General features: G+C 36.2%; 1 protein-coding gene across 3 annotated transcripts; it reads left to right on the top strand.

Annotated features, from left to right (window-relative positions):
- Window positions 1-4,892: 4,892 nt before the first annotated feature.
- On the top strand, window positions 4,893-26,218 carry chfr (checkpoint with forkhead and ring finger domains, E3 ubiquitin protein ligase). 3 transcript variants are annotated; one of them, XM_073860255.1, is made up of 18 exons: window positions 4,893-5,048; window positions 5,591-5,706; window positions 9,527-9,626; window positions 12,360-12,469; window positions 12,609-12,668; window positions 14,083-14,250; window positions 15,710-15,874; window positions 17,431-17,605; window positions 17,790-17,944; window positions 18,027-18,189; window positions 20,185-20,321; window positions 20,750-20,868; window positions 20,950-21,031; window positions 21,110-21,180; window positions 21,307-21,394; window positions 22,641-22,748; window positions 23,922-23,994; window positions 24,455-26,218. In XM_073860255.1, exons 2-18 carry the CDS (start codon window positions 5,610-5,612, stop codon window positions 24,495-24,497), a joined length of 1,914 nt encoding a protein of 637 aa, XP_073716356.1. In that variant the 5' UTR covers window positions 4,893-5,048; window positions 5,591-5,609; the 3' UTR covers window positions 24,498-26,218. The 3 variants fall into 3 exon arrangements, with proteins under 3 accessions (XP_073716356.1, XP_073716357.1, XP_073716358.1); XM_073860256.1 differs by lacking the exon at window positions 4,893-5,048 and adding an exon at window positions 5,103-5,240; XM_073860257.1 differs by lacking the exon at window positions 4,893-5,048 and adding an exon at window positions 5,222-5,344.

The following is a 26,218-nucleotide window of genomic DNA, read 5'->3' as shown; positions in this document are numbered from 1 at the left end:
AGTAACAGTGCATTACAAAGTTTTCATTTTTTTATCAGTATGTGTGTTCCCTTGTTTTGAACCCATACGCCAAAAAATAAATAAAATTTTCAATATTTTCTAAATATACAAAAATTGCCAAAAAATATATATTTGCTGAAATATATTTTGGAATATGTTTAAAAATATATATTTTTTTCAGCTTTATATTTTTTGGACATTTTTTGTATATTTTGAAATATATTTACGAACCTATAAACATAACAGTTTTGAAAAAAATGTTAAAATTAAATATATGTTCAACTTCAAAAATATTAAAGCTCCCGTTCGGTCTGTGATTTTAAAGCTTTGATTGTGTTTATAGTGGGCAATATAACATGTGTTCATGTTTCATGTGTAAAAAAACGCGGTATTTTTCACACAATTTACTTATCTGTATAGCGCTGTTTTCACTGTCCTCAAAACAGGCTGATGTCTTCCTTGTTATGTGAAGTCCCTCCTTCAGAAATACGTAACAAGTTCTGATTGTGTAGTTTGTTTAGTGTGCTGTGATTCGATAGCAGCTTAGCTTAGCAGAGCCGTTTGAGCCAAAGCTGGTGACAGACGTATTCATGTGGGCGGAGTTTAGTCAACGAACTGTTTTACTGACGTCATTAAAGCAGGAGAGAGAGCAAGTAGAGAGCTGTAGTCCAAACCGACCGTTCGTTGTAGGCTTTTAAAGAGGAATTCTATTGAAGAAAATATATCGCCTGGCAGTGAACTTTGAGCTTTATCATTGTACAGGTATTATTTATGCTATTATAGCAACATTACACACTAACTAAGGTTTAAAAAATGGTATCAGGAAGAACGTGACCTTTAAAATTATAAAATGAACTTATTATATATTAAATGCGGAGTGCATAATTTTTGTAAAACACTTTGGAAAAGGGAGTCGGGTCGAGTATCAAAACACAACTGTAGCCAATCAGCAGTAATGGGACGTGTCTACTAACCGACATCGTTGCCTGGATTGTGTATGTGTGGGGCGGGTGACGGGTCTATCAAAAGAAGGTTCAGATTCTATTGGGGTAGGGGCGTGTTTGTTTAGGTGATTTCAAAATATCAAATATATTTTGACTTATTCCAAAGTCCTTTTTTGTTACACTACACAGTACTACCTGAAGTTTTCTTTGGAATAAAACCCCCAAGAGTTCGGAAAAGTATACTTCAGAAAAAACAACTGTGGGTGGCCTGGCCCTTCCAATTTTTCTAATACATTATTGGTCAGTGAATATTCGCTCCATTTTATATTGGTTCCACTTTTGCAGGCTAGTCAATCATCCTTCCTGGCTGCATATTGAGAGTGCCTCATAATAATTCCTCTTTAACTGCACTTTAATGCCTCCCATATACAATTGTCCCCAATTAAATATTCAAACAACATAATTGTTAAAAAAGTTTCAAAATCTGGACCCAATTTTTGCATTATTTTCACCACTTTGTCATCCCCAATACATTCCAACCCTTTGTACCCTTCTGTTTTGGACAGCGCTTATGCATTACGGAGAGACCTTGGATTGGTGCACTGTAAAAAATACTTTGCTGCCTTAAAATTTTTAGTTAAATCAACTCAGATTTACAAGTCATGTCAACAGAGATCAGGGGTGGACTTAGTGATTTGGGGGCCAGGGCAAATCCATGTATTGGGGCCCCAACCTATGCCCCTTTTACCTAATGCAACCCTTACTGTACTTTGCCGTTTCTCTCTGAATTACTTTAATATATTTTCATTCAATGCCACATCCACAATATATTTTAAATTAAAAATACTTTGCATTCAAATGATGAGACAAAACATAATATGGTTTTTAAGGAATGCATTCATGTGTTTTAAGAACTTTATTGCTGGAGATAAATAAGGGCTGAACACTTGACTTAATACAGTGGATTATGAAAACTGTTTTTACTACACAGATCATCTTTTCTTCACTGGTGTAGCTACGTTTCATTGTTAGTTTATTTCCTTGCAGCTTCACTCTTTTGTTAATTTGCTACGCCTTTGCCTAGACCTTTAGACCTTTGCCTAATAGGTAAGTCCGCCCCTGACAGAGATGACTTGTCACAACTTATAAAATATAGCTGAGAAAAGTCAGCTTAATTTTATAAGTTATAATAAGTTAAGGCAGCAAAGTATTTTTTACAGTGTGTCTATTGGTGATCTTTATTCTAATGGTGTTTTTGGGTCTTTTGAGCAGTTGACCTCTCAGTTTAATATTCCTAAAAGCCATTTTTTTTAGATATTTAAAAGTACTTTCCTAATGTACCTCTTCCTTCTGATCTGGATGCCATACTAAACGTGGATCCTTGTACCAAAGGATCAATATCCAAATTCATGAACATGATTGTTCATGTGCAATTTGTTTCTGATCATTTGCATATTGTCCCAAGATATGGTGATATTAATGACGAGACATGCAAAGCGGTCTTAAACAGGGTTTACTTCTCCTCTCTGCGCATGCCACAAACTCATACAATGCAAGGCGGTACACATATAGAGCCCACTGGTCTAAGAGGTGACTAGCTCGTATTAACCCCTCTATCGACCCTGATCGTAACAGGTGTCATTCAGGATCAACTAATCCATACATTCTGCCCTGTCTTCTTTTTGGCAGCAATTTTTTTTTTACTTTCAGCCATTACCTTTCGCTATACCACTCTGCCCATTTACTGGTTTGTTTGGGATCCTCCTATACCTGGCCACTCTTTGCCTTCTCATTGTTCAGATTTTGTAGCCTTTTTAACTCTACTAGCTGGGTGATTCTCACGAAACCATTGAAACACCACGGCACTAATGATTTTAGTTTTAAAATGTGTAATATAGTAACATTAAAAAGCATCAGAATTAACACAATACTGTGTTCCACCTTGCACAATGTGTGATTTCAACATAAGAATTTATAATTGTAAATTTTATCTCATTTTCTGCTGAAATTCTCATTACCGCAATGTGTCCGGCTGTGTTTGAACATGCGTTATGTTGTAATTTAATCAAATTAACACAAAAATATTAAGAAAAAAATAAATGGATGTTTTGCTGGACTACTTTAGATGACAGAAAACATATTTACTGAATATTCATGTATAATAATAATGAAAAAAAATTAGGAAAATTATGTGTCCATGCATGATGTTCTCATCCTCCGCAATACTTTTTGAGAACAGTTTAAGCACACATACAGAATTTTAATAAAGTTTGATTTTGAGTGACCAAGCACATGGACCAGTTACTTCAAGATGGCTACCAGGTAAGATCATTTTTTACAGTTAATTTGAAATATTGTCTTGTCAGAATGCTTACACGACATTTTGATTATCATTACCGCAACAGATGCTTATTAAATGTTAATTTAATTAATAGAAGCATAATACTTTGATTTTAAATGCATGTGCAGAATCTCCAAATTATGTTCTTTCAGGTTTGTCATATGTTACTCTCTTCACCGATCCAGCACCATCTGATAAACTTTGGCAACCCGTTCGTGAACATGTTCAAAATCTTCAGCATTTATTTATTAATTTATTGTTATCTTTATTTATTTATTTATTTCAATTATATATATATATATATACGAACAATACATTTTTGGCATATGGGATGAAAATTTAGAAATGGATTTGCTTGCCCTTGAAATCCATTTTGAATGTTGATATATGAAGGTTAAATATATTTCCAAATTCAAAAATATATTCAATTGAGCATTACTTTCTACAAAAGGTATTTAGCATATATTTAACATTTATTTTTGGCCAGATAATTTTTTTTTTTTTTTGCCATATTATAGGAATCCATAATCGTTTGCACAAAGCACTTTTCACAATGCATATTGTTACAAAACTGCTTTACAGAAATTTTTGATTGTTGTCCCCCAACCAATAATAAGAAACTTTTTAAATTTTTAATATGCATACATATAGCCATTCTTGGGTCCCCAAAATCTTCTAGGTGTCATTATGTCCTTAAGTTAGGACATTTAAGAAGTTTTTACAAACATACCTTACAAAAAACATTACAAAAGGTACAGATATTTTAAGTTATATCAGTATAGGATGTTGTTAGTTAAGACAACTCAAACATGCATTTTTGTCTGGGACTAGACTTACGTTGGTGGTTATGATGTTATTAAAAAAATTATACTTTTACATTTCTGCATATATGAAAGTATCAGTACATTGTGTCATGCTTAATAAAATGCTTTGGTGCGTGTCCTTTAATTTATAATACAGTTAGTAGTTTATGCTCCTGTATAGCTCAGTGGTAGTGCATTGTGCTACTGATTAATCATGTATACCAAGTAGCTTTGGATAAAAGTGTCTGTCAAATGCATAAATGTATGTAATTTAAATTATAATAACCTAACATTTATCATTTTAACTCCTCGAGAGTTTTAACAGTTTTGGATTTTAATAATATTATTTTTATTCTGATCTAACTTTATTTTAATTAACAAAACAATGTTTATAGTGTAATATCTATTGCAATGCATTCTGTTCATTTGGCATATACTGTAGTAGGTAAAAGCATAAATGAGTTTTGCCACAAAATAATGGGCTCACCCAGTCCTCTCGAACTTTCTCTTAATTTGTCTAAACTGTCCATGATCTACATTATTTTTTATGTTGTTCCTTAATATATGATGACTGATAACTTACAAAAAATAAATCAGTGTTCTCATGCTGTAATGTGTGAAATTGTCTCATGTCTAGACATCCAGACAGGTTTTTGTTAAGGGCTTTCACACGGACCAGACACAAGCACAGCATAGTAACCCCCTACCAGCCTCCATTCCCATAGTTTCTTTCTCTCTCTCTCTCTCTCTCTCTCTCTCTCTCTCTCTCTCTCTCTCTCTCTCTCTCTCTCTCTCTCTCTCTCTCTCTCTCTCTCTCTCTCTCTCTCTCTCCCAGTCTATCAGCTGATGGTCGTGTAAATGCCTGTGCACGCAGGAAGTGCTGGCAGGAGAAAATAATAAACTAAAGCACACACAGTGGATTAAATTCATCGTGTGCTAATGCTGTCGGCCTCCGGTCAGGTTAGTAAATCACAATCGCAGACATCACATCACAGCTGTTGCTTTAAACAACAACAACAACCACAACATGTGATTGTGAGCTAGCGACCCAGCACGCTAGCAGACTCGCGCGTAAACATTGCTCAGCTTTACCGATAAGTTTGCGTTAGAACTACAAAAACACAAAACAGTCACTTAAAGTAGTCGGAAAATGTATGTGTCATGAATTGTTTTCGTTTCGTGTGCTTTCGCTTTACACAGAGCATGTCAGAGCTTCAGTTAGCTGTTAGCACGGAGTTTGACTCGAATAGCTACAAGTAACGTTTAACAGATACAACTCGTTTTGCTAAACATGTTGTGTTTAATGTTTATTAGTCATGTATAAGTATGTTTTAAATACATTATAAAACATTTCGACTTGCAATTGCTATGCAAAACACAGCCCTCACATAACGTTACTCAAGGCAGAGGAATGAGGAAGCGGTTTGGTGTTTGTGTCAAGACTTTATGAAGTTAAGGATATTAAAAGATAATTGTGTTGGTATGATTTGCTTCATTTACAGGTGAGCTACAGGTGAAGAGATGGCACAAGCCTGGGGAAAACTAGTGAAACTGGATTCATTTCCTGCATCGGAAGTGTTGCTTATAAACAGAGAATGCACAGTGGGAAGAAGAAAAGGTTTCTGATTTATTATCTTGATTTTAAGAGTTTGTGCATTGCTTTGTTGAGCAAATCTGTTTCATTTCCCTGACGAAAAAATCAATAGATACCGTCAGGGTAGTTCTAATGGATTTAATGGTTATACTTGGAAATGTATTGGTTTGTACTTAAATTGGTAACACTTAAAATAATAAGTTTTGTGTTTGTGAAAAAATTTAGGTGGAAAATTTGTAACACCTAAAACATTTATATTTCTCAATGTAAATGTTGCACTTAAAATTTTTGGGAAAAAAATGGAAGTAATTTTTAAAATTAATCCAACTTTACTATTTTACATTGTAATGGTCTCTGTGTTGGTTTGTATCGATGTGATGTTATCTGGTGGATGGGAATCAGTAGATCACCATTAAATCCTACTGGAATATGACCCTAAACACACTACATAAAGTAATTTCGTAATGGTTTAACTGGTAATAATAATAGGGATCCACCGATATGGAAATTTTGGCCGATACCGATAACCATTAACTCTTTATATTTGGGGGCCGATAACCGATATATATATAGGCCGATAAATATTCATATTATTTTCACAATGAAAAAATCCCAGACCGCGGATATCTTGTCTTTGCGCTAGACTAGCATACTCTTCTTAAAGGTGACATAGAATGATTGAACGGAGTATTTATCCTTGTTCTGTGATGTGACATGTAGACAAAAAAAATTTGTTTGGGTCTGTAATGCCTTAGAAGCTTCCTAAAAACCTCTCTCAGATAGCTCTATTAGGGTGGGGGATTTTAAACAAGTAGTTTTGCACCTATTTGGCTCCCCCTACTGGCTTAACTTGCAATCTCATTCCTGATTGGCTGACTTTGCTGCCACTCAAAAAATGTAGCCAATTATTTTAAAGTAGAGGGGCAGTGAGATGCATGTGATGTCATAAGCATCAGTTTTTCAGATTGGGCTGTTTTCTGGCTGACATTTCTAAAAGAGGAATTTCTATGAGACTGAGATGTTTAGCATGTTTAGCACTTTTTGTATGTTTGTGAATGTGGGTAGACTACCATTATTCAACAAAGACAAGGTAAAAAGGGATTTTCATTCTCTGTCCCCTTTAAGCCCGCAACACATGTCATCTTCGTGCTATGTCACAGAAAGCACCAATCAAAACTCCACATGCCCAGCAATGAGCAAGTGAAGTGGTTCAACAAACCAAAATAATCCATCATTTATCGGCTTTCATTTATCGGCCTAATTTTGCTATCAGACAGATAATATTAAAAATAAGCAGTTATCGGCCGATAACGATATGTCGGCCGATATATCGTGCATCCCTAAATAATAATAATTCACTCAGTAGGGTTTAAATAGGATATTTACAGGATCTTATATTTTACTTTTAATATAAATTTACTTTCTCTGTTTCTCATCTGTAATTGGTTACTAAAGCCTTTCTTCTATAAAGGTAGCCCGTCTGATGTGTGTGAAGTGTCTGCATGCATTCAGCGACCTGAATGACTCTTTAGTTCAGGCAAATGTACCCCCTCTTAAATAATGACAAAGGCGTCTATTGAAGACTTGCTCTTGGAATATTAAGTAGGTTTTTTTGTCTTGTGGTTTTGTGTAGGCGAAGATTGTTTCCCTTTAACTCTGTCTGGTTTTGGAAGACTGCTTTCCCGCTTTAATTAATTTTATTCCATGTGTCTGGGTGCTTTACAGTGACGTTCAAGATTTATTAGCAGAAGTGATGTTTTCATTTTTAGGGAGAGGGCATTAAAGGGAGAGTTTACTGAAAAATGTAAATACTGTCATCGTTTACTCACCCTCATGTCGTTCTAAACCTGTATGAGTTTTTTGTTCTGCTGAAGACGAATGAAAATATTTTGAAAAATGTTTGTAACCAAGCAGATCGGGGGCACCATTAACTTCCATTGTAGAAAAAATAATACTATGGATTATGGAAGTGAATGGTGCCCCAGATCTATTTGGTTACTGAGGGTCCACTCTGTAGATTTTTAGCTGTATCTAGCTGAGCGATTGCAGCCAACTGCTCAGTTCACAGCTCACCCCTCCTTTTCAAAACGCATAGAGAAGCTACGGTAGCCGCCACAGATAATAAAGTCATTGTCTGAGACAGCGTAATGACACAGCGCACTTTATACTAGAGCAGTTTGTCCATTTAGGGCTACTGTAGAAACATGGCGGCGCAAAATGGCGACTTCCATGTAAGGGGACCCGCGGTGTATGTAGATAAAACCGGTTCATTCTAAGGTAATAAAAACAATACAGTTCATTATGTAAGGCCTTTTACACTGATGTTGGGCGATATGCCCCATTTTGAGATCGTCACGCCTGTTAGATCGCCGAAACACGCTAATATCGGGGGGGGTAGTTTACTTGCTCATTTATTTGTTCATTTTTTTACTTATTTATGACAATTCACTTGACTGGTGGACAAAAAAGCAATGGCAACACTGTCATCACCGCAACCTTCGTAAAACTGATGTCATTGATCCATCCGCGTCATTACTGTCATCACCGCAACCTTCTTAAAACTGATGCCATTAATCCATCCGCGTCATTACTGTCATCACCGCAACTTTCTTAAAACTGATGTCATTAAGTCCAGGTGCTTTAAAATTTCCTGCATGTCAAGGAGTGGGAACAACAAACTCGCTGGTTTTAACCCTTTGCGTGCCTAATAACCTCTCTAGTGCAAGGAAATGTCAGAGGCGCGCGTATTACAAGTTAAGGTCCAAGAGTCCAAGTCGCGCGCATTGAGTCCACGTGCATGCGAGAAGGAATCCGCACGCATTACAAGCTCTGTTGTGCAAAGTAACGCCGCATTCACACGGGGCGTCAGCGTTAACGCTTCCCATTCACTTTTAATGGGTGACGTCATGCGTTGCCGAACTGAATTGTGGATCTGTCGGCGCCACATCAGTGCCGTTGCTTGCGGCAGAAGTTGAACATTTCTCAACTCTTCAAGCGGCAACGCGTGCGTCAGCCAATCAGATCGCCTTATGCAAATTACGTAGACTGAGCCAGCCAATTACGTTAATGGAAGAACGGAGCATGTGTAGCGGCCACTGTGATTGGCTGTTGGCCATGCTTAAGACAAGCCTTCCGTTAAGCGTTAACGCTTACGCCCCGTGTGAATGTGCCGTAAAGCCCACAAACCCTCTCATGCGAGGAAAAGCATGCAAATACGCATGTTAATGTGAAACTATGATGATAATAGCGATTGCCAACTATCGTCATGAAAGCCCGCTATTAGCAATATGTCTGACAATCGTCGATACACAATACTATCGTCTATCGGCACGACCCTATTTTACACCACTGATAATATAGTTATGTATATTTTATCGCATTTCTGTCAAGAGATCCTTCAAAAATGTACACACTGCACCTTTAACATTTTTTAAATATCTCATTTGTGTTGAGCAGAAAAATTGATACAGGTTTGAAATAATGTGTGGGTGAGTAAATGATGACAGAATTTTTTTGCTTATTTTATTGCTTTAAGAGGTTGGAGGATGCAAACAGAACTGATGAAGAAAATGACAGTCTTTATTATAGTCAACACAAAACATTGTTTGCATTACGTTTTACTTTTGTACTATGATCATTTTATGTGAACAGTCTTTTCAACAAGGAGAAAATGGCCTTGACCTTTACTCCGTTTATAATTAAGATATCAAGATTATAGTTTAACAGAATGCCCTTTACATTATATGAGATGATTTTGTGTAGAAATAAAACAGTAAGCCCTTTAGATGAGTTTTCACAGACAGGGTCACATTTTGTTTATCATAACCTGATCTTTTGTTTTTAGGATGTGACCTCTCATTCCCTGCAAATAAACTGGTCTCAGGGGATCACTGTAAAATCACTCAAGATCAGGACTCAGGAAAGGTGTGGCTGGAGGACATGAGGTACAGTCACCTGTTTAACATGACTTTCTTAAAAAGTCTATCTAGTGTCCATCATTGTTGAATAATGTTGTACCAGTGTAAAGTGTTTCTGCTTTTGTATTGTTTAAAATGAAACTAAATTCAATATAAACTGTTTAAGCCAAAAAAAGATTGTAAAAAGAGTGGTTTATAACAGTAATGAAATATGTCATGCCTGTTTAAAGCTTTTATTAGCTTCAGTTTGTTTGTAGTTCAATCAAGTATCTGCAAATTACACTAAGTGACTTATAATTACATTAGAAAGTGAATTAAATTAATGACAAGCATGGCTCTAAGGCAAATATATATCCATTTCTCTCATAAGATTTAATCTGTGCTTTAGTGAATAATTAGTTAATTTGTTTAACAGTTAGGGGTTGATCTTCGTATGTAGTTTTTGAATACATAAAAGCATCCTGTAGACTTTCATTCAGCTAAATAAGCGAGTATGTCTGCTGAATGTTTTGCCAAATGCGTAGCCCGGCGAAATGTACATTTATTGGTGTAATTGATTTTGCACAAGTCATTGTTGAAAGTTTAATTTTTTCTCATTACGTGAGCGATGCAGACTGAAGAACGTTTGCAAAATCCCTCACCTCTTCTCTATTACTTCTTATACTTTCTCAACCGAGGTGTTCGCTATTCACTCCCATAGTAACCAGTAAACCCCCAAACAACACCTTTAAAAAAATCTGTGTTTGGGTTCTGTCTAGGGATTTCAATTTATGCAATTTCCCATATTCGATGATCATTTAAATTAACGATCAATCAATCGAATAATCGTTAACAGTAATAGTGCAATAAGCCTACACTGCAATGGCATATAGCCAATGACATAAAAGTGTGCATAAAAACGACAGCTTCCTCACGCGAATTAAAAGATTTTATTTTGTCTAAATAACATGCTAGTGGGATTGTAAAATGAGTCAATGTAGTTGTTGTTTTGATAAAATCATCAATTTAAACTTGTCTCGTAATGAAATATAATAACTAATAGACACAGTGTATAACTCCGCCTCACATGGGCACTCTGCAACAGACGCATGAAAGTCCATGTCAAAATAACAGTTTTATTATCATCAAGTGTTATTTACCAAGTTGTTTACCTCGCTTTCCGAGTCGTTGATACACTGTTTGTAATTATATCCAAGAAGCACACGAAGGGCACTTTTCTCGTCGTCACCTCAGCTTAGACGTACTTTCAGCAAAGATGCTTATATTAAGGAGATGCCAACCTTTCATTAGAAAACACGCAGCGCCTCAGCCAGTCAATAATGACGATCAGTGATATATGTTGCGGGCATTCAGGGTGTAACGACAGTCAGTTACAGTTTACATTTGACAGTTTCTTGCCATAATTTAAGATTACATTTTAATCTGTTCATTAAAAACGGCTTCTGGTCTCCTTCTCTGTATATAGCAGCGTTGCTACAGTATGCTAATCTTGCAGGCTTCCACGAAAACGGTCTTTGCTTTCAGTATCCTAAACGTATTTGCATTTTCTGCGTCGGACCCTGTCAGATTCACTGCGGATGTAATTTCGTTGCGTTGGCAGCCAGCCAGCCTCGTCTCGCATGACGTTAAAAAGCACATGCATGTGCTTGGCATCGAGCATCGTTGTGATCATAGCTAGTAGTTTAACTTTTGCGCGCTCGCTTATTTTTTTTCTCCGACTGTATGTGTTTTGCGCAGGCGCCGCACACACGTGCATGATCTTGTTTTTCAACAATCGTTAAGTTTTATCGAGTAAATTCTTATCGAAAATTAATCGAAGATCGATTAATTGTTAACATCCCTAGTTCTGTCGAACAACTAAAAACATTGGGGTTAAAATGTCATGAGGATGAATAAAATAGGGCTGTCACAATAATTAAATAATCGTCTTATCGCGTATGACGTCATCATGATGATTTCAGATCACCGCAATGATTGCACATCTCTCTAAAAAACACAAGGGGGAGCTGCAGTGCCTGTATAAACGAGACCGTATCAGATTACTTATATATGTGTTGTGTGTATTAGGGCTGCACGATAAATCGCATGCGATACCATGCGCATCACGTCAGTAATGCCGGTTCCTTGATTAGTATTAAATCGCCATCAGCTGTTTTCAGATGGCGCGACATTAACTGCACAGAGCCGTAGTTCCCTGACAATTTGGGCCATATCGCATACATATCGCAGGCGATACGTCCGCGATAATTAATGCGAAATTGCCCTGATTGTCAGGGAACTACGGCTCTGTGCAGTTAAAGCTGCTCCATCTGAAAACAGCTGATGGCGATTTAATACTAATCAAGGAACCGGCATTACTGACGAGATGTGCGTGACAAACACATGCGATTTATCGTGCAGCCCTAGTGTGTATTAAAATTTACTGCCAGGTAAACCTTGCAAAAAATGTAATTTTAATAATCACAACAATATGTGGAAATTATTTCATAAAAAAAGAAAAAACTATATGAGAATTAAATGTCAAAGCAATAAAATAAAAACAGGCAATCAATCGCCATAATCGCCACAATTTATTAGGCAATTAACCTTCAGCCAAATGTCATAATCGTGTCAGCCCTATGAATAAATAATAATAAAGTTCGAATTTTTGGGTGAACTGTTTCTTTAAAAATAAAAGTCATTAAAAGGCCATTAATCAACCCTCAATAGCATTACAAAAAGGTGTGAACAGACAATATGATCTGTGTTTGTTTGCATGAGCACCAATGGAACGGTGATAAACATGTCCAAACTGGTGAAGAAACAGACGCACTTACTGCAAAACGGTGATGTCATTTACTTTGTGTACAGGAAGAGCGAGCCAGAGCAGAGTAAGTTTGTTTTCACATTTGTTAAGCATTTGCTGCTTTTGTAGTTCAGTTGTTTCTAAACAGATGACACAGCTTTCACATCTCGGTGTCGGTTGTTTGATGTGTTTGCAGCATTGATCTTCTGTTCTCTGTTTTGCAGACATTGCTTATGTTTATCAGGCCATCATGCCAGAAGAAAGTGCCTCACAGGACACTGAAGGTAAACAAACCTTGTGTATAACATTTCATACAGATGGTGTCTCAAAGGGTTTGTTCATCCTAAAATGAAAGTTCTGCCTTTGGATCGTTAGATGTTAGATCCAACTGATGCTTTTCCAAAAATGTCACTTAAATCAGAGAGATTGTGATTGTGTGCGATTTTCTGCCTTCACAGTCGCATGTGTGCTGGGTAAATTGATAGTTTTGTGTCTTTCATTAGTTGCTTTTGATGGGTGATACAAAACTGTAAAGCATGCATGTCCGGGTCTGTTTTAGCACTTTTGGAGCGTCTCTTGTCAAATCAGATTAGAGGTTTGAAGCTAACTGTTGATAATCTTCCCCATTCAGCAACTCGCAAATCTCAATCTGATTATGGCACATATATCTGACAAGAATTTATGCATTTTGAATTGATGCGAGATCAAATCATAGGCATAATTTGGGGGGCAGGTGGGGCACTGCCCCCAGACCAGAGCCAATTATGATTTTGTCTGAGCTATTAATGAAATAGAAATTTGAGAATTCATATTTTATTTGTCTAATCTTAATATTTTAATGGGTAGTCTGAGTAACCTAAGGCTAAAATAGTTTTAACTAATTTAAACCGTATGTAAAAGCACCGAAACTGTACTCTCTTACTAATATCAAAGCATGCAGTACCCTTGTTTGCCGAAAGGTGCCCCCCAAACACAAATTTGAAACTTCACCTATGGGTCAAATGCAGTTGGCTATCTTCGGCCAAACTTTGAAAATTTTACATTTTTGCTTAAAAATGTAATAATTTTTTTTTTAAAGATGCATTAAAAATGTCGTATGCATGTTGCATTGGTATGTTTGAAGTATAAACTATGCTCAGCTTTGAGGTGAATTTAAGGAGCCTTAGCAAAATAATTACATGCAACACATGTAACCACAAAAAAGGATCAATGGATGTTAATAACAGATAACATTATAGTCAGTGGATGCTTTATTGCATGTGAGATTTGTTTGTTTTTATATGCTGTTTTTTATATTCAAATAAACCCAAATTATTTAAGGTAAATACCTTAAAAAATCGGTGTTTGTCTGTTTTGTACCATGCAAATCTAACCTAACGGGGCATTAAAAGTAAATATTGTAAAACAAAAATCCCACCTGGACATCACCACTACTGTATATTTAAAGCTCATCTACACATGAGGCTATGATATTGCTACATGACTTTCACATCAGTTTGGAGCTAAAATAAAGACGTTTCTTTCTCAATGACATTTCATTGTATTGAAATAAACGGTGTGAACATTTTGGTTAATATTTATTTAGCTTTTTCTGCATTTTAAAAGGCATTTACAATGAAAAAGAGCAGATGGCAGAACTTTCATTTTTGCCTAAATGTTTCTTTAAAGCAATAAATAATTGAAAGTAATTTTTCACAGATGCTGGAGGAGAAGAGGAATCCGATCTCACCGAAACGGAGAGCGAACCGGCACCTGTAGAGCCTGTTATTGTGAAGCCTTTACCTCAGTGTGGCCATGAGGAACCCCAGCCATCTACCTCCACTTCTTCCTTCCACTTCTTCAACATGTCTTTATCTACATGCTCTGGTAATTGCAATCAACACTTTCTTGCAAGTTTATATATTTCATGCTGCTATCTACAAGAAATGCTTGCGTCATCTCATCTGTATTTAAGTCTGCCGGTTTCTTATGCTGGTGGCGCCAAAGAGACAGCTAGGGAAGTTGGTCCCTTATCAGTAGACATTGCCTGAGCCACACTATTCTTAAAGAAGCCCCTTAAAGTATTTAGACACTCAAGCAGCTTGCATGTAAAAAAAAAGGGTTTAACAGACTTGACTATACATGGGTGATTCTCACGAAAACTTGGTTTTAAAAATGTCAAGCATGAAAATGTAAAAATTGCTTAAATTTACTTTTTTTCCCACCAGACATTGAAAAACAAAGTCTGGAGTAAATGGGAACATTAATTTAAAAACTTTTACTTATCATTTAACACTTTAACATAATTTAAAAAATTTGTATTAAAAATTTCATTACCGCAACAGTCAGAAAACATCAACACTGACTTATTTTCAAAATGACATGACAAACCTGAAAGAACATAATTTGGAGATTCTGCACATGCATTTAAAATCAAAGTATTATGCTCCTATTAATTAAATTAACATTTAATAAGCATCTGTTGCGGTAATGATACTCAAAATGTCATGTAAGCATTCTGACAAGACAATATTTCAAATTAACTGTAAAAAAATGATCTTACCTGGTACCCATCTTGAAGTAACTGGTCCATGTGCTTGGTCACTCAAAATCAAACTTTATTAAAATTCTGTATGTGTGCTTAAACTGTTCTCAAAAAGTGTTGCGGAGGATGAGAACATCAGGCGTGGACACATCATTTTCCTAATTTTTCTTCATTATTATTATACATGAATATTCAGTAAATATTTTTTCTGTCATCTAAAGTAGTCTAGCAAAACATCCATTTATTTTTTTCTTAATATTTTGGTTTTAATTTGATTAAATTACAACATAACGCATGTTCAAACACAGCCGGACACATTGCGGTAATGAGAATTTCAGCAGAAAATGAGATAAAATTTCCAATTATAAATTCTTATGTTGAAATCACACATTGTGCAAGGTAGAACACAGTATTGTGTTAATTCTGATGCTTTTTAATGTTACTATATTACACATTTTAAAGCTAAAATCATTAGTGCCGTGGTGTTTCAATGGTTTCGTGAGAATCACCCACATAAACAGACAATCTCAGTCAGTTTTGTGGAGTTTACATTAGCATCCCTTTGTCAGCGTGGTTTTACTCGATTTCTTCCCGCAGTCCAAAGACATTAAGGTTAGGTGAATTGATTAGTATTAGATTGATTTGTATATGGATATAGCCATAGATACTGAAATGGCGTTAAAAAAAAATTATCAGACTAACTTAGGAATTTTGTACCGTTTAAGGAGTTTGTCTAGTTTTAGAGAGAGAAGTCTCGCTGGGCATGTGAGATGACTAATCATGACCTTTTTTCTTTTGCAGGTTATGAGAATGAAAAGCAAATCGAGTCTTCAGGTTTTTCCCAGAATGCCGCAGTAGGAAGCCCTGCGGATGCAATAGTGAATCACTCCTGTCTGAAGAGAACTTTCTGGACTGATGGAGGGCAGCAGATGGAAACTGAGAGAAAAAGAAGAAAAATTGAACAAGGTACAGTAAGATAAGCGGGAAATGTTGTTAAGAGTTCATTATTTCTGTTAGATATGAGCAGTCTGAACATCTGTATGTGTCATCTGCACACTTGACAAACATTTGGAAAGCAGTCAGTGATAAATCTAGTGGAAGGAGTTAGTGTACGAGAACAGATAAGTTATGTTATGATAACAGCCCTGGTTTCAGAAAGACAGGTTTGTGTTTAAACAGCTGGTTATGTTTTTCCTGTTTTGCTGATATTGCCATTTTTAGTAAGATAATGAAAGAGGGGTGAGGTGAATGGTAAATAAACTTTACAAGTTTGCCTCACATTCACCTATTCACGCACACATTCATACACCGATGGTGCTGTCAGCCATGCAAGGCACCATCCAGCTCGTCGGGAGCAGTTGGGGTTAGGTGTCTTGCTCAAGGACACCTCGACACTTGGTCCGGTGGAGCCGGGGATTGAACCACCAATCTTCTAGTTTGTAGACAACCTACATGAACCACTGAGCCACTGCCGCCCTGCTGTGAACGTAATGAGGATGTGTCTTGAGAATGATTTGAACATCATAGCAGGTTTATTATCATTAATTAAACCTATTATAACCTATTATAACACATTATGAAAATCTGACTTTTTCCAGTGCTATTATTGGGTCCCAGTGCTTCTATTAACCTAGAAAATGTGAAAAAGATCAACCCAGTAACTAAGTTTTGGTAAACCATTCTCTGCAAGCATGTGAAAAAATTTGTCATTTGAAATTTGGCTCCCCTTGTGATGTCAGACGGGGATAATACCGCTCCTTAATCTGCACTATCCAACCACAGCACTGCCATTTAGTGCAGAGATCAGCTCATTTGCATTTTAAAGGACACACCCAAAAACTGCTCATTTTTGCGCACATCTACAAAGTGTCAATTTTAACATGATATAATAAATTATCTATATGGTATTTTGAGCTAAAACTTCACATATGTACTCTGAGGACACCAAAGATTTTTTTACATCTTTAAAAAGTCTTCTGAAATGTCCCTTTTAATAAAATATAGGCCTAAATATGCATTTCGAAAGGGAAGGGTAAGCTGTGAACTGAGCTATTGGTTGCAATTCACAATCTCACCACTAGATGCGGCAAAAAATCTATGCAGTGGACCTTTAACTCTTTCGCGGATTTTATCCCCCTCAAAACGCAATTGGGCTAGTTTTGAGGAGCAATTGGGCAGGTTTTGCTGTGAAGACCTGGCAACCCTGCTGACGTGCCAGTTTACACAGGGCTGTTGATTGTGTTTTCATTTTTCTTTATTTAACGCTAGATTGATTTTCTGTTTTAAAACGTGCTAATTTATAATACAGGAAGGTTTTTTATTTAAAAAAAAATAATGCCTTTATTGGCACAGGATAGTTAAGAGTTGACAAGAAAGCGTTGGGTGGAGAAGGGGGAGCAGGATCTGCAAAGGACCTTTAAGATGGGTCGCCGGGTGCGTCCTGGTGCTAAATGTTGCCGCACTAACCACAGGGCTATTGTGTTAATCCTGTGTTATTGCTTTTTGTTTCTCTCTCTCTTTAGATGATCAGGTAGCTTTTGGATCTACTCACAGTGACTCCTCGGTTTCTCCGGCATCTCCTCAGCTCAGTTCCAGAGGAGCAGCCGGTAGAGAGCAGACAGAGGGAGACAAAACCGATAAGATGGAGGAATCCCTTACATGCATCATCTGCCAAGATCTGCTGCATGATTGTGTCAGGTCAGTCCCATTACAAATCATCAACTAAATCCTTTGAACTAGCGCAAACATTTGGTACACTTTTATCCAAAGGAACTTAAAGTGCATTATTTATCAGCATGCGTGGGAATCGAACCCACAACCTTTGCGCTGCTAACTCAATCCTTTACCAATAATTTGCGTGCGTCTGTGTCCATTACTGTAGTCTTCAGCCCTGCATGCATACGTTTTGCGCTGCGTGTTATTCTGGTTGGATGGAGCGCTCATCCCTCTGCCCCACATGTCGCTGTCCCGTGGAGAGGATTCGTAAGAACCACATTCTCAACAACCTGGTGGAGGCCTACCTGCTCCAACACCCTGGTAAAACACCTTGCTAAACAAACCTGTACGCACTATAACCAACTTAGTCTCACTAGTGTCTGGAAATTTGTTTGCGTGACAGGAAAATGTCGTAGTCAAGACGACTTGCGCAGCATGGATGCCCGCAACAAGATCACGCAGGACATGCTGCAGCCGAAGATCGAACGTTCCTTCTCGGACGAAGAGGGAAGTTCAGACTATCTGTTCGATCTCTCGGATAATGACAGCGACACTTCTGATTTGAGGTTTGTTCGTCATGTGACTTTATATTTGCAACATGTTCTCTCTGTCGATATCTGATATAGATATATAAAGCCAACAGGGCTTTAAAAAACAATCAAATGTTATTTTTTGCTAGTAAAAGTGTATAACCAAAGCAACTTACAGTGCATTTAAACGATACATTTCAGCAGTTATGTGTTTTACCTGGGTATCAAACCTATAATCTTTGGCACTGCCAATGCAGTGCTAAACAGTGTTGGGTTAGTTACTCAAAAAAATGTATATTACTATACTCATTAACTCTTTCCCCGCCATTGACGAGATATAATTAATTTATGTCATTTAAGAGAAAACTTTTGCATAAAAAAACGTGTTACTGATGAGGTTTTATGGTTATCTAGTATACTGCGATTATCCACTGGATGGCACACACCCCTAATTTATAAAAAAGTTTTGAATACAATTTTTTATTTTATTTTACACAGCGTTTATGTTTTGAAAATCGTTCTGAAGCTGATATCTAACAAAATTCCTTCACAAAAATAAAAAATGTTCAGCAAAAAAATGAATTTTGTAAAAAAACATTATGCAAATGTTTTCTATTGGGCTGACTAGTGCTGCAACGACTCGTCGACGTCATCGATTACGTCGACATGCGTAAAATGCGTTGACGCGTTGACGCGTCGCTGTTTACATTCATCTCGCGTAATTGCGCCTTCTGCTCCTGGCAGTGTTTTCCATACATTGATTTGTTTGTGTGCGCCACAAAATCAACAATGGCCGCAACATTTAAATTTTTATTTTCATTTAAAACGGCTTCATTTATTGTTGTGAGCGCTCGGTGGTGCCCCTCTTGTGTGCGCGCGCTCTCTCTCTCTTTCTCTGCGTGAAGCCCCTAGACAGCGCCTCTCGTACATGACACTGAGTGAAAGAATTAAAAGTTGGCTGTGTTTTCCATGCGGATTCCTCTGTGTACTTGCATTTTCACGTAAACGTCAGATGTTACTGGCAGAGAAGACGACTGATTCGAGTTTATCATGAAAGGTTAGCAGTGTTTTCTTACACACACTGGTTCTCTATGTGCTTGTGCGCGAGCTCTCTCTCTCCTATGCCCGCGCATGCCTTCTGTAGTAACTCTGTGTAATGGCAATTTTTGCGCCGAATTGTCTGCGATGTCGCATTTATAAATAAAGATTTTAGTAACTTAGTAGTTAAAGTAACAGCTGGTTGGATTAAACACAAGGTTATTGGGTCATGTTTAGTCACTATTTTAATAGTCTTTGGGGTGGTTTCCTGGACAGAGATTAGCTTAAGCCAGGACTAGACCTTAGTTTAATTAAGTAATATAATTAGTTTAAACAAACATGCCTTATTAAAAACATTACTTGTGTGCATTTTGAGGCAAAACAAAGGGCACTGATGTATTTTAAGATATGTCAGTGCAAAATGTTTTCAGTTTGAACAGCTCTTATATTTATTTTAGTCTAGGACTAGTCTAATCCCTGTCTGGGAAACCGCCCCTATATGTCTGATAATATGTGAAAATAGCATTCAGTTGTGTTAAAATACAATAAAACAAACAATGACTGTCAGATCAGACAGAGAGTAGAAAAACAGATTATCCAACAGATTAAATAGCTAATAAAAAAAGAACACTATATTAATAATAAAAAATAGTCGTTAGAGTAGTCGACTAATCGGAAAAATAATCGCTAGATTAGTCGACAGAAGAAATATTCGTTAGTTGCAGCTCTAGGGCTGACTATAGGATGAACAGTTTTTCCCGTTTTGTTTGTTTGAAAGCAGAGGGTCTGTTCTTTCATTTGAAATATTTGTATGTTTATATATTTTCAAAAGTTTTTTTTTTACTTTTGTGAAAATCACAAAAAAATGCTGGCGGGCAACTTTTCAAAAAAGGCTGGCGGCGAATGAGGTGTCATTAATTGGTGTAAACTTTTGAAAGAAAGCCTGCAACTGTGATGTCACTCAAAGACAAACCTATGTGTGTGTGTTTATAGTCAGCCCTACATGACATGTCGGCAGTGTTTGGGTTATCGTAAGGAGCTAAGTTCTGCCCTGTGGATCTGTGAACCTGCTCCATCAGAAGCTAAAGCACCTGGAGACGGCCCTTCCACATCATCTGATAACACTACAGGTTATTCATGCTAACATTACACACGTGCTAGGACTGGGACGATTAATTGTGTAGTTATGTTTGCTATGCTTCCCAATGAATTACGGTAATGATAATAACTTCATACTGATTTCATAGTGTTTAAAAAGCCATAATACATGAAAGAGCTGTGCATAATATCGCCTTTGCGATACATTATTGATATCAGACAGGTATTATTAGTAGGGATGTGCATCGATGCATCGCGTTCCTATTAAAAAGACCTGTCTGAAATCGATTCTGAATTCATTCAAATTCATTCATTGAGGAAACGCGCATTTCCCCGATTAATTGTCACAACCCTAATTATTAGTTTGAATCGCGATTAATTGTCCCAGTCCAAACACCCATACTGTACATGCAATATCAGAAATTCAGTGCTGATGTTCTTCATTGTGTTTCTCCTGCAGGTCCTCAAGAGTTCAGATGTCCTCCTCAGGGTAACCACCTCATCTGTACCTGCTGTCTTCAGCCCATGCCTGACCGACGCTCTGAACATCTGGCGCCGCAGATATCACCCCAGCACTGTGAGTGGCACTTACACAGTCCATCAATGTTATCATTGAAGCACCTGATTGGTTTTTTATTGGTCTATTGATCTCTGCACGGTATGGTGTGTCAGAAACCGTTCTGTCATGTGTACTGGGGCTGCCAGCGGATTGGTTGTCATGGTTGCCTGGCACGTTTCAGCGGTAGGTTTCTGATTGGTTAAACTGTTGGATGTAATAGTATACCTGTGTTGTGATCTCATGCTTGTGGTCTCTTCATAGAGCTCAACCTGACTGATAAATGTCTGGATGGAGTTTTAAACAACAATCAGTACGAGTCAGAAGTACTTCGGGTATGTTCTGTTCCCTCACAGCTACTGTACATGCAAAAAACTTTAACTGCTACACAACTGCTAGCTTAATCTGCCAAATGCGTAAATGTAAATGTTACAGAACTTGTTTTGCCATCTTTGTTGCAGAATTATTTGAGCTCTAGAGGAATGACATGGAGACACATGCTACAGGAAGCACTTCAGGGTGTACAGCAAGGCTTGTATCATCTGTCAGGTACGTTAACTAGCATTTGATAATATTAACAGTTGATTTGTTCAAGTTAGAGATTGGAGATATGTAACCCTGGACCAGTCTTAAGTTGGATGGTTATATTTGTCGCATTATATTAATTGCATGAGTCAAAATGATCGATTTTTGTTTCATGCCAAAAATCATTAGGATATTGGGGCAATTTACGGGACGGGGCTTATCCTAGTTGCCTTTAATTTAAAAACACCTTGTCTCAAGATGCATAATAGTGTTGTTTTTTGTTTGAAAAACTACTTAAATGTCCTAATATAACTGAGGCCTAGTCCTGGATTAATCTAAACCCTATCTGGGAAACCGCCCCATAAAGTTAAGATCATGATCCATGAAGATAATTTGTAAATTTTCTACCGTAAATATATCAAAACTTTATTTTTGTGAGTAGACTTCATTTTCAAGGTGATTTTCTCAATATTTCAGATTTTCAAATAGTTGTATATCTGCCAAATATTGTCCTATCCTAACAAAGTTTATTTATTTAACTTTTAGAGGATGTATAAATCTCTCTCTTTTTTTAATATTTATTTTTGTGGTCCCGGGTCCCATCCCATATGGCCAAAAAAATTATAATTTTCAGACATTATTCAAAATATACAAAATATAATTGCAAAAAAATATGTGTGCTGAAATTTGTTTACAAAAATGTATTTTTCACTAATATATTTTTTTGTATATTTTGAAATATATTTGAAAATATTTTTGCCATATGGGATGTGACCTATAAATATATTTTAAAGTGTTTATATTCACGTGGCATAGGAAGAATAACTTGTAAACATAACTGCTTAAAAGATTCAAATTAAATTATACAAAATATAATAATAATAAACAAAATATACTTATATATTTAATATTTTGGGACAGATAAAATATAATTTTCCGAATGTAAAATTAGAAATTTGTCGCCCCTGAAATACATTTTGAAATATATGTTCATATATGAAGGTTAAAACTAAATATATTTTCAAATTCAAAAACATATATTTAATTAAGCTTTACTTTTTATTTAGCATATATTTAAAACATATTTTTGTCCAGGAATTTTTTTTATTTTTTGCTGTATAGGATATTTGCAGAAATGAACGTCACAATATTGATAATCAATTATTTTGTGATGATAAAACTTTTACCCACATCTAGGTTCAATTGTTATTATTTCTTAATTATAATTTTTCTGAGATCTCTTTCATGTTTGTATGTGCACATGTTTCAGATTATAGAATTACCACAAACTCCTTCCTGTGCTATTGCTGTGGACTTCGTACCTTTAGAGAGCTGGCGTATAAATACAGAGAACATATTCCCCTATCAGAGCTACCAGGTACAAATTTAATTGATTTATATCATGTTTTTTCACAGTGTTGCATCCTTTCAAAGGAGCTTCACGTAAAAAAAATAAACACAGAAAATCATTCAATATATATACATTAAATATAGAGTAGAATTAGGGATGCACCGATATGGAAATTTTGGGCGATACCGATAACTCTTTATATTTGGGGGCCAATAACCGATATATATAGGCCGATAAATATTCATATTGGTTTCACAATGAAAAACTCCCAGACCGCGGACATCTTGTCTTTGCGCTAGACTAGCATACTCTTCTTAAGCCCACAACACGTGTCATCTTCGTGCTATGTCACAGAAAGCACCAATCAAAACTCCACATGGCCAGCAATGAGCAAGTGAAGTGGTTCAACAAACCAAAATAATCCATCATTTATCGGCTTTCATTTATTGTGCCTAATTTTGCTATCAGACCGATAATATTAAAAATAGGCAGTTATCGGCGATAACGATATGTCGGCCGATATATCGTGCATCCCTAAGTAGAATACAAGGTGTTATTGTGCTCACAAAACTATTGTAATTTAAAGGACCGGTGTGTAGATTTTAGCGGCATCTAGTGGTGAGACCACAGGCTCAATTCTCTCTTTCGAAACGCATAGAGAAGCTACGGTAGCCGCTACAGGACAAACAATAATTTTTTTTCTGTGAATATAATAGATGATAGGTATCATCATAACATGCTGATATACAGTGCCTGTCTTAAGTATTGGGACTGTAAAGACAAAATGTTTCCTTTTGCTATAGAGACAAGAACTTTGTCACATTTTAATAACATATTTTTTATCAACATGTTTTAACACGTACATGCTTTTTAACAAACAACAACAACATTTCATCCTGACTTGTGTGTTATCATCAAATGCAAGACTCTGATGTGTGAACAATTAATGCATCGGGACACAGTTCATCACTTAAAACTTGTCAGACAATTTTATGGTCACATCAGTTAGAAGAATTAAAATCCAAACGTTAAGTTGCTAAATTGTTAAAACGTATTAAATGTGACATTCTGTACTTTTGTCTCATATATTCACCTTTTAATGTTTAGACATTTCTTGACTCCACAACAAACAGGAATTTTACTTTTTTTGTCCCAATACTTGGATTTCTCAATCATGCTAAGGTTGTTTTTATTCATCAGATGCAGTTACCTCCAGACCGGACTGCTACTGGGGACGCAACTGTCGGACACAAGTGAAAGCACATCATGCTACGTAAATACTTTAAAGCTTATTCTTCCACAAATATAAATTCTGCTGCCTTATTACAGATTTGATTAAAACAAATACAAAGATATACCATGAGCTTCCAAAATTATCATTCTTATCCATTGAGGCGCTCAATACTTTGATCTACCAGTAGAGGGCAGCAATTTAACATTTAAGTAGATAAATTCTGTTCGGGACATCCAGTAATACACTCTCAGAAATAAAGGTACAAAAGTTGTCACTGGGACAGTACCCTTTCCAAAAGGTACACCTTTGTACCCAAAGGGTGCATATTAGTACTTTGAACTGCCAAAATGTACCTTTAAAGGTACATATTTGTACCTAAATGGTACATATAAGGACCTTTTTTAAAGGGTACTGCCCCAGTGACAGCTTCGTACCTTTATTTTTGACAGTGTATATCATAGTTATTGATTATACTAATAATGCCTTTTTTCTTTTTCAGGAAATTCAACCACATATGTGAGCAGACCCGTTTTAAGAGCTAATGCGGGTGAAATGCTCAAAGCCTCATTCTTGATGTTTGTGGGGAACAAATCTGCAGTGGGCAGGTGTAATACCTCTTTTTTCCACTAGATGGCAATCCCAAGTCTTGCCATTTACATTTGCAACGTCAATCAAATGAATAATGCATCAGTCATTTTTGAGCTGGGGTGGGTGTGTGGAAAAACTTGGATCTGCACTTTGTATTTCTTTCCTATGCTATTCGTGTCGTCCATGTTTTTCATCGTGAAACGAGACAAAGCTGGCAGTTGACACAGTAGCTTGTGTACTGTAAATGTAAGTTTTTCTCATGCAGATGAATATTATACAGTACAGTATACAACTAAAGGAATAGTTTATGCAAAAATAAAAATGCTGTCAGTACTTTTGGGATGTTCTTATATTGTATAATGTTTTTTCATGGGACACAAGCTGAAGTTTTAGAATGAAAAAAAGAATCACCCTTAAAGTGTATATTTATCATGCACTGTTGTATGTAAAGTCTACTTAATTTATACATATATTGTGTTGCTTAAAGGGTTAGCTCACCCAAAAATAAATAAATTGCTCAGTACCTGTATACATTTCTTGGTTCTGTTAAACACAAAGGAAGATTTTTGTAATCAAGATGAAATTGACTTTCATAGTACGATTAAAAGAAAATGGGAATCAGTGAAAAGTGATTAAAATGCTTGAAATATCTTACTTTGTGTTCAGCAGAACAAAGAAATGCATACAGGTTTGTAACAACTTGAGGGTAAATGATGACTGAATTTGCATTTTTGGGTGAACTATCCCTTTAAAACTTTTTATAAGTAGTCCATACAACAAACTATATTTAAACTTTACTGTATTTATAGTCTTTTTTATTAGTTAGATGGACTACCGTTTATGTCAAGAGCACGTCAATGCTTCTTCAGAAATTCAGTTCAATTATATACAGATTTAAAATTTTCATTTTTGAATAGATTGTTCCTTTAAGAAATGTTTTGATTGACTAACCTTTGGTGCCTAAGGGTCTGTGGGCATGAGCATATTCTTGTAAAAAAAAAACTAGTGCTTCCATAAATTTCATAACTATCATAGTTACTAATCTGCTCAATACTTTTATACGCTGCTGAGATAATATAAGGTAAAAATTTGATGTATGTTATCAAATAAAAGGGATAATCACGCTAAAGAGATCATAACAGTGCACTATTGCAATTGAGTATCATCATCTAAACCGATCACAAAAAATTGTCTACTTGTTTTCTTATTGTTACCACTATGGAGGACATTAAGATCTGTGATGTCACAGTTGATGGGTGTGTTTTTGTTCACTCATGTTGCAGGTCTTTTCGGGTGGGATTTGACAAAACAGTGTTTAGAGATTATTGTATAACTCAGGGCCGGCGCTTTGTAGCAGGCTTAAGATTGCACTGCAGGTGATAATCAAGTCAAGTCTGTTTTTTTATTATAAAGTCTTAAATGCTTTCTCATCATCTTATAATTATAGCATTTCTACCATTTACTTGCTTTTGGAAAAATGCATAGCACTCCCCAGTTAGATTGTAACTTAGTAGTGTTTATATATGCACGCAAGGCCAGATTTATCTTCTTTTGCCAGTATTTGTAATATAACTAACTAATATGTTTAGTGGGTTATAGGTATATGTTGTGGCCATATACTAGTTTGAATATTTTGACTGTATTTCTTGCCTATTAAAATAGTTGTTCTTTTGAA

The sequence above is a fragment of the Misgurnus anguillicaudatus genome, chromosome 22 (genome assembly GCF_027580225.2).
Source record: "Misgurnus anguillicaudatus chromosome 22, ASM2758022v2, whole genome shotgun sequence".
NCBI lineage: Eukaryota > Metazoa > Chordata > Actinopteri > Cypriniformes > Cobitidae > Misgurnus > Misgurnus anguillicaudatus.
This window is presented reverse-complemented; position numbering and strand designations above follow the sequence as displayed.

Bases quoted from the DNA above. Each gene is read 5' to 3' on its own strand.
- chfr (XM_073860255.1), top strand. From the start codon at position 5,610: ATGGCACAAGCCTGGGGAAAACTAGTGAAACTGGATTCATTTCCTGCA. The intron at 5,707-9,526 runs GTTTCTGATTTA...TTTTGTTTTTAG, and splicing joins CACAGTGGGAAGAAGAAAAG to GATGTGACCTCTCATTCCCT. The intron at 22,749-23,921 runs GTACAAATTTAA...TTTATTCATCAG, and splicing joins TCCCCTATCAGAGCTACCAG to ATGCAGTTACCTCCAGACCG.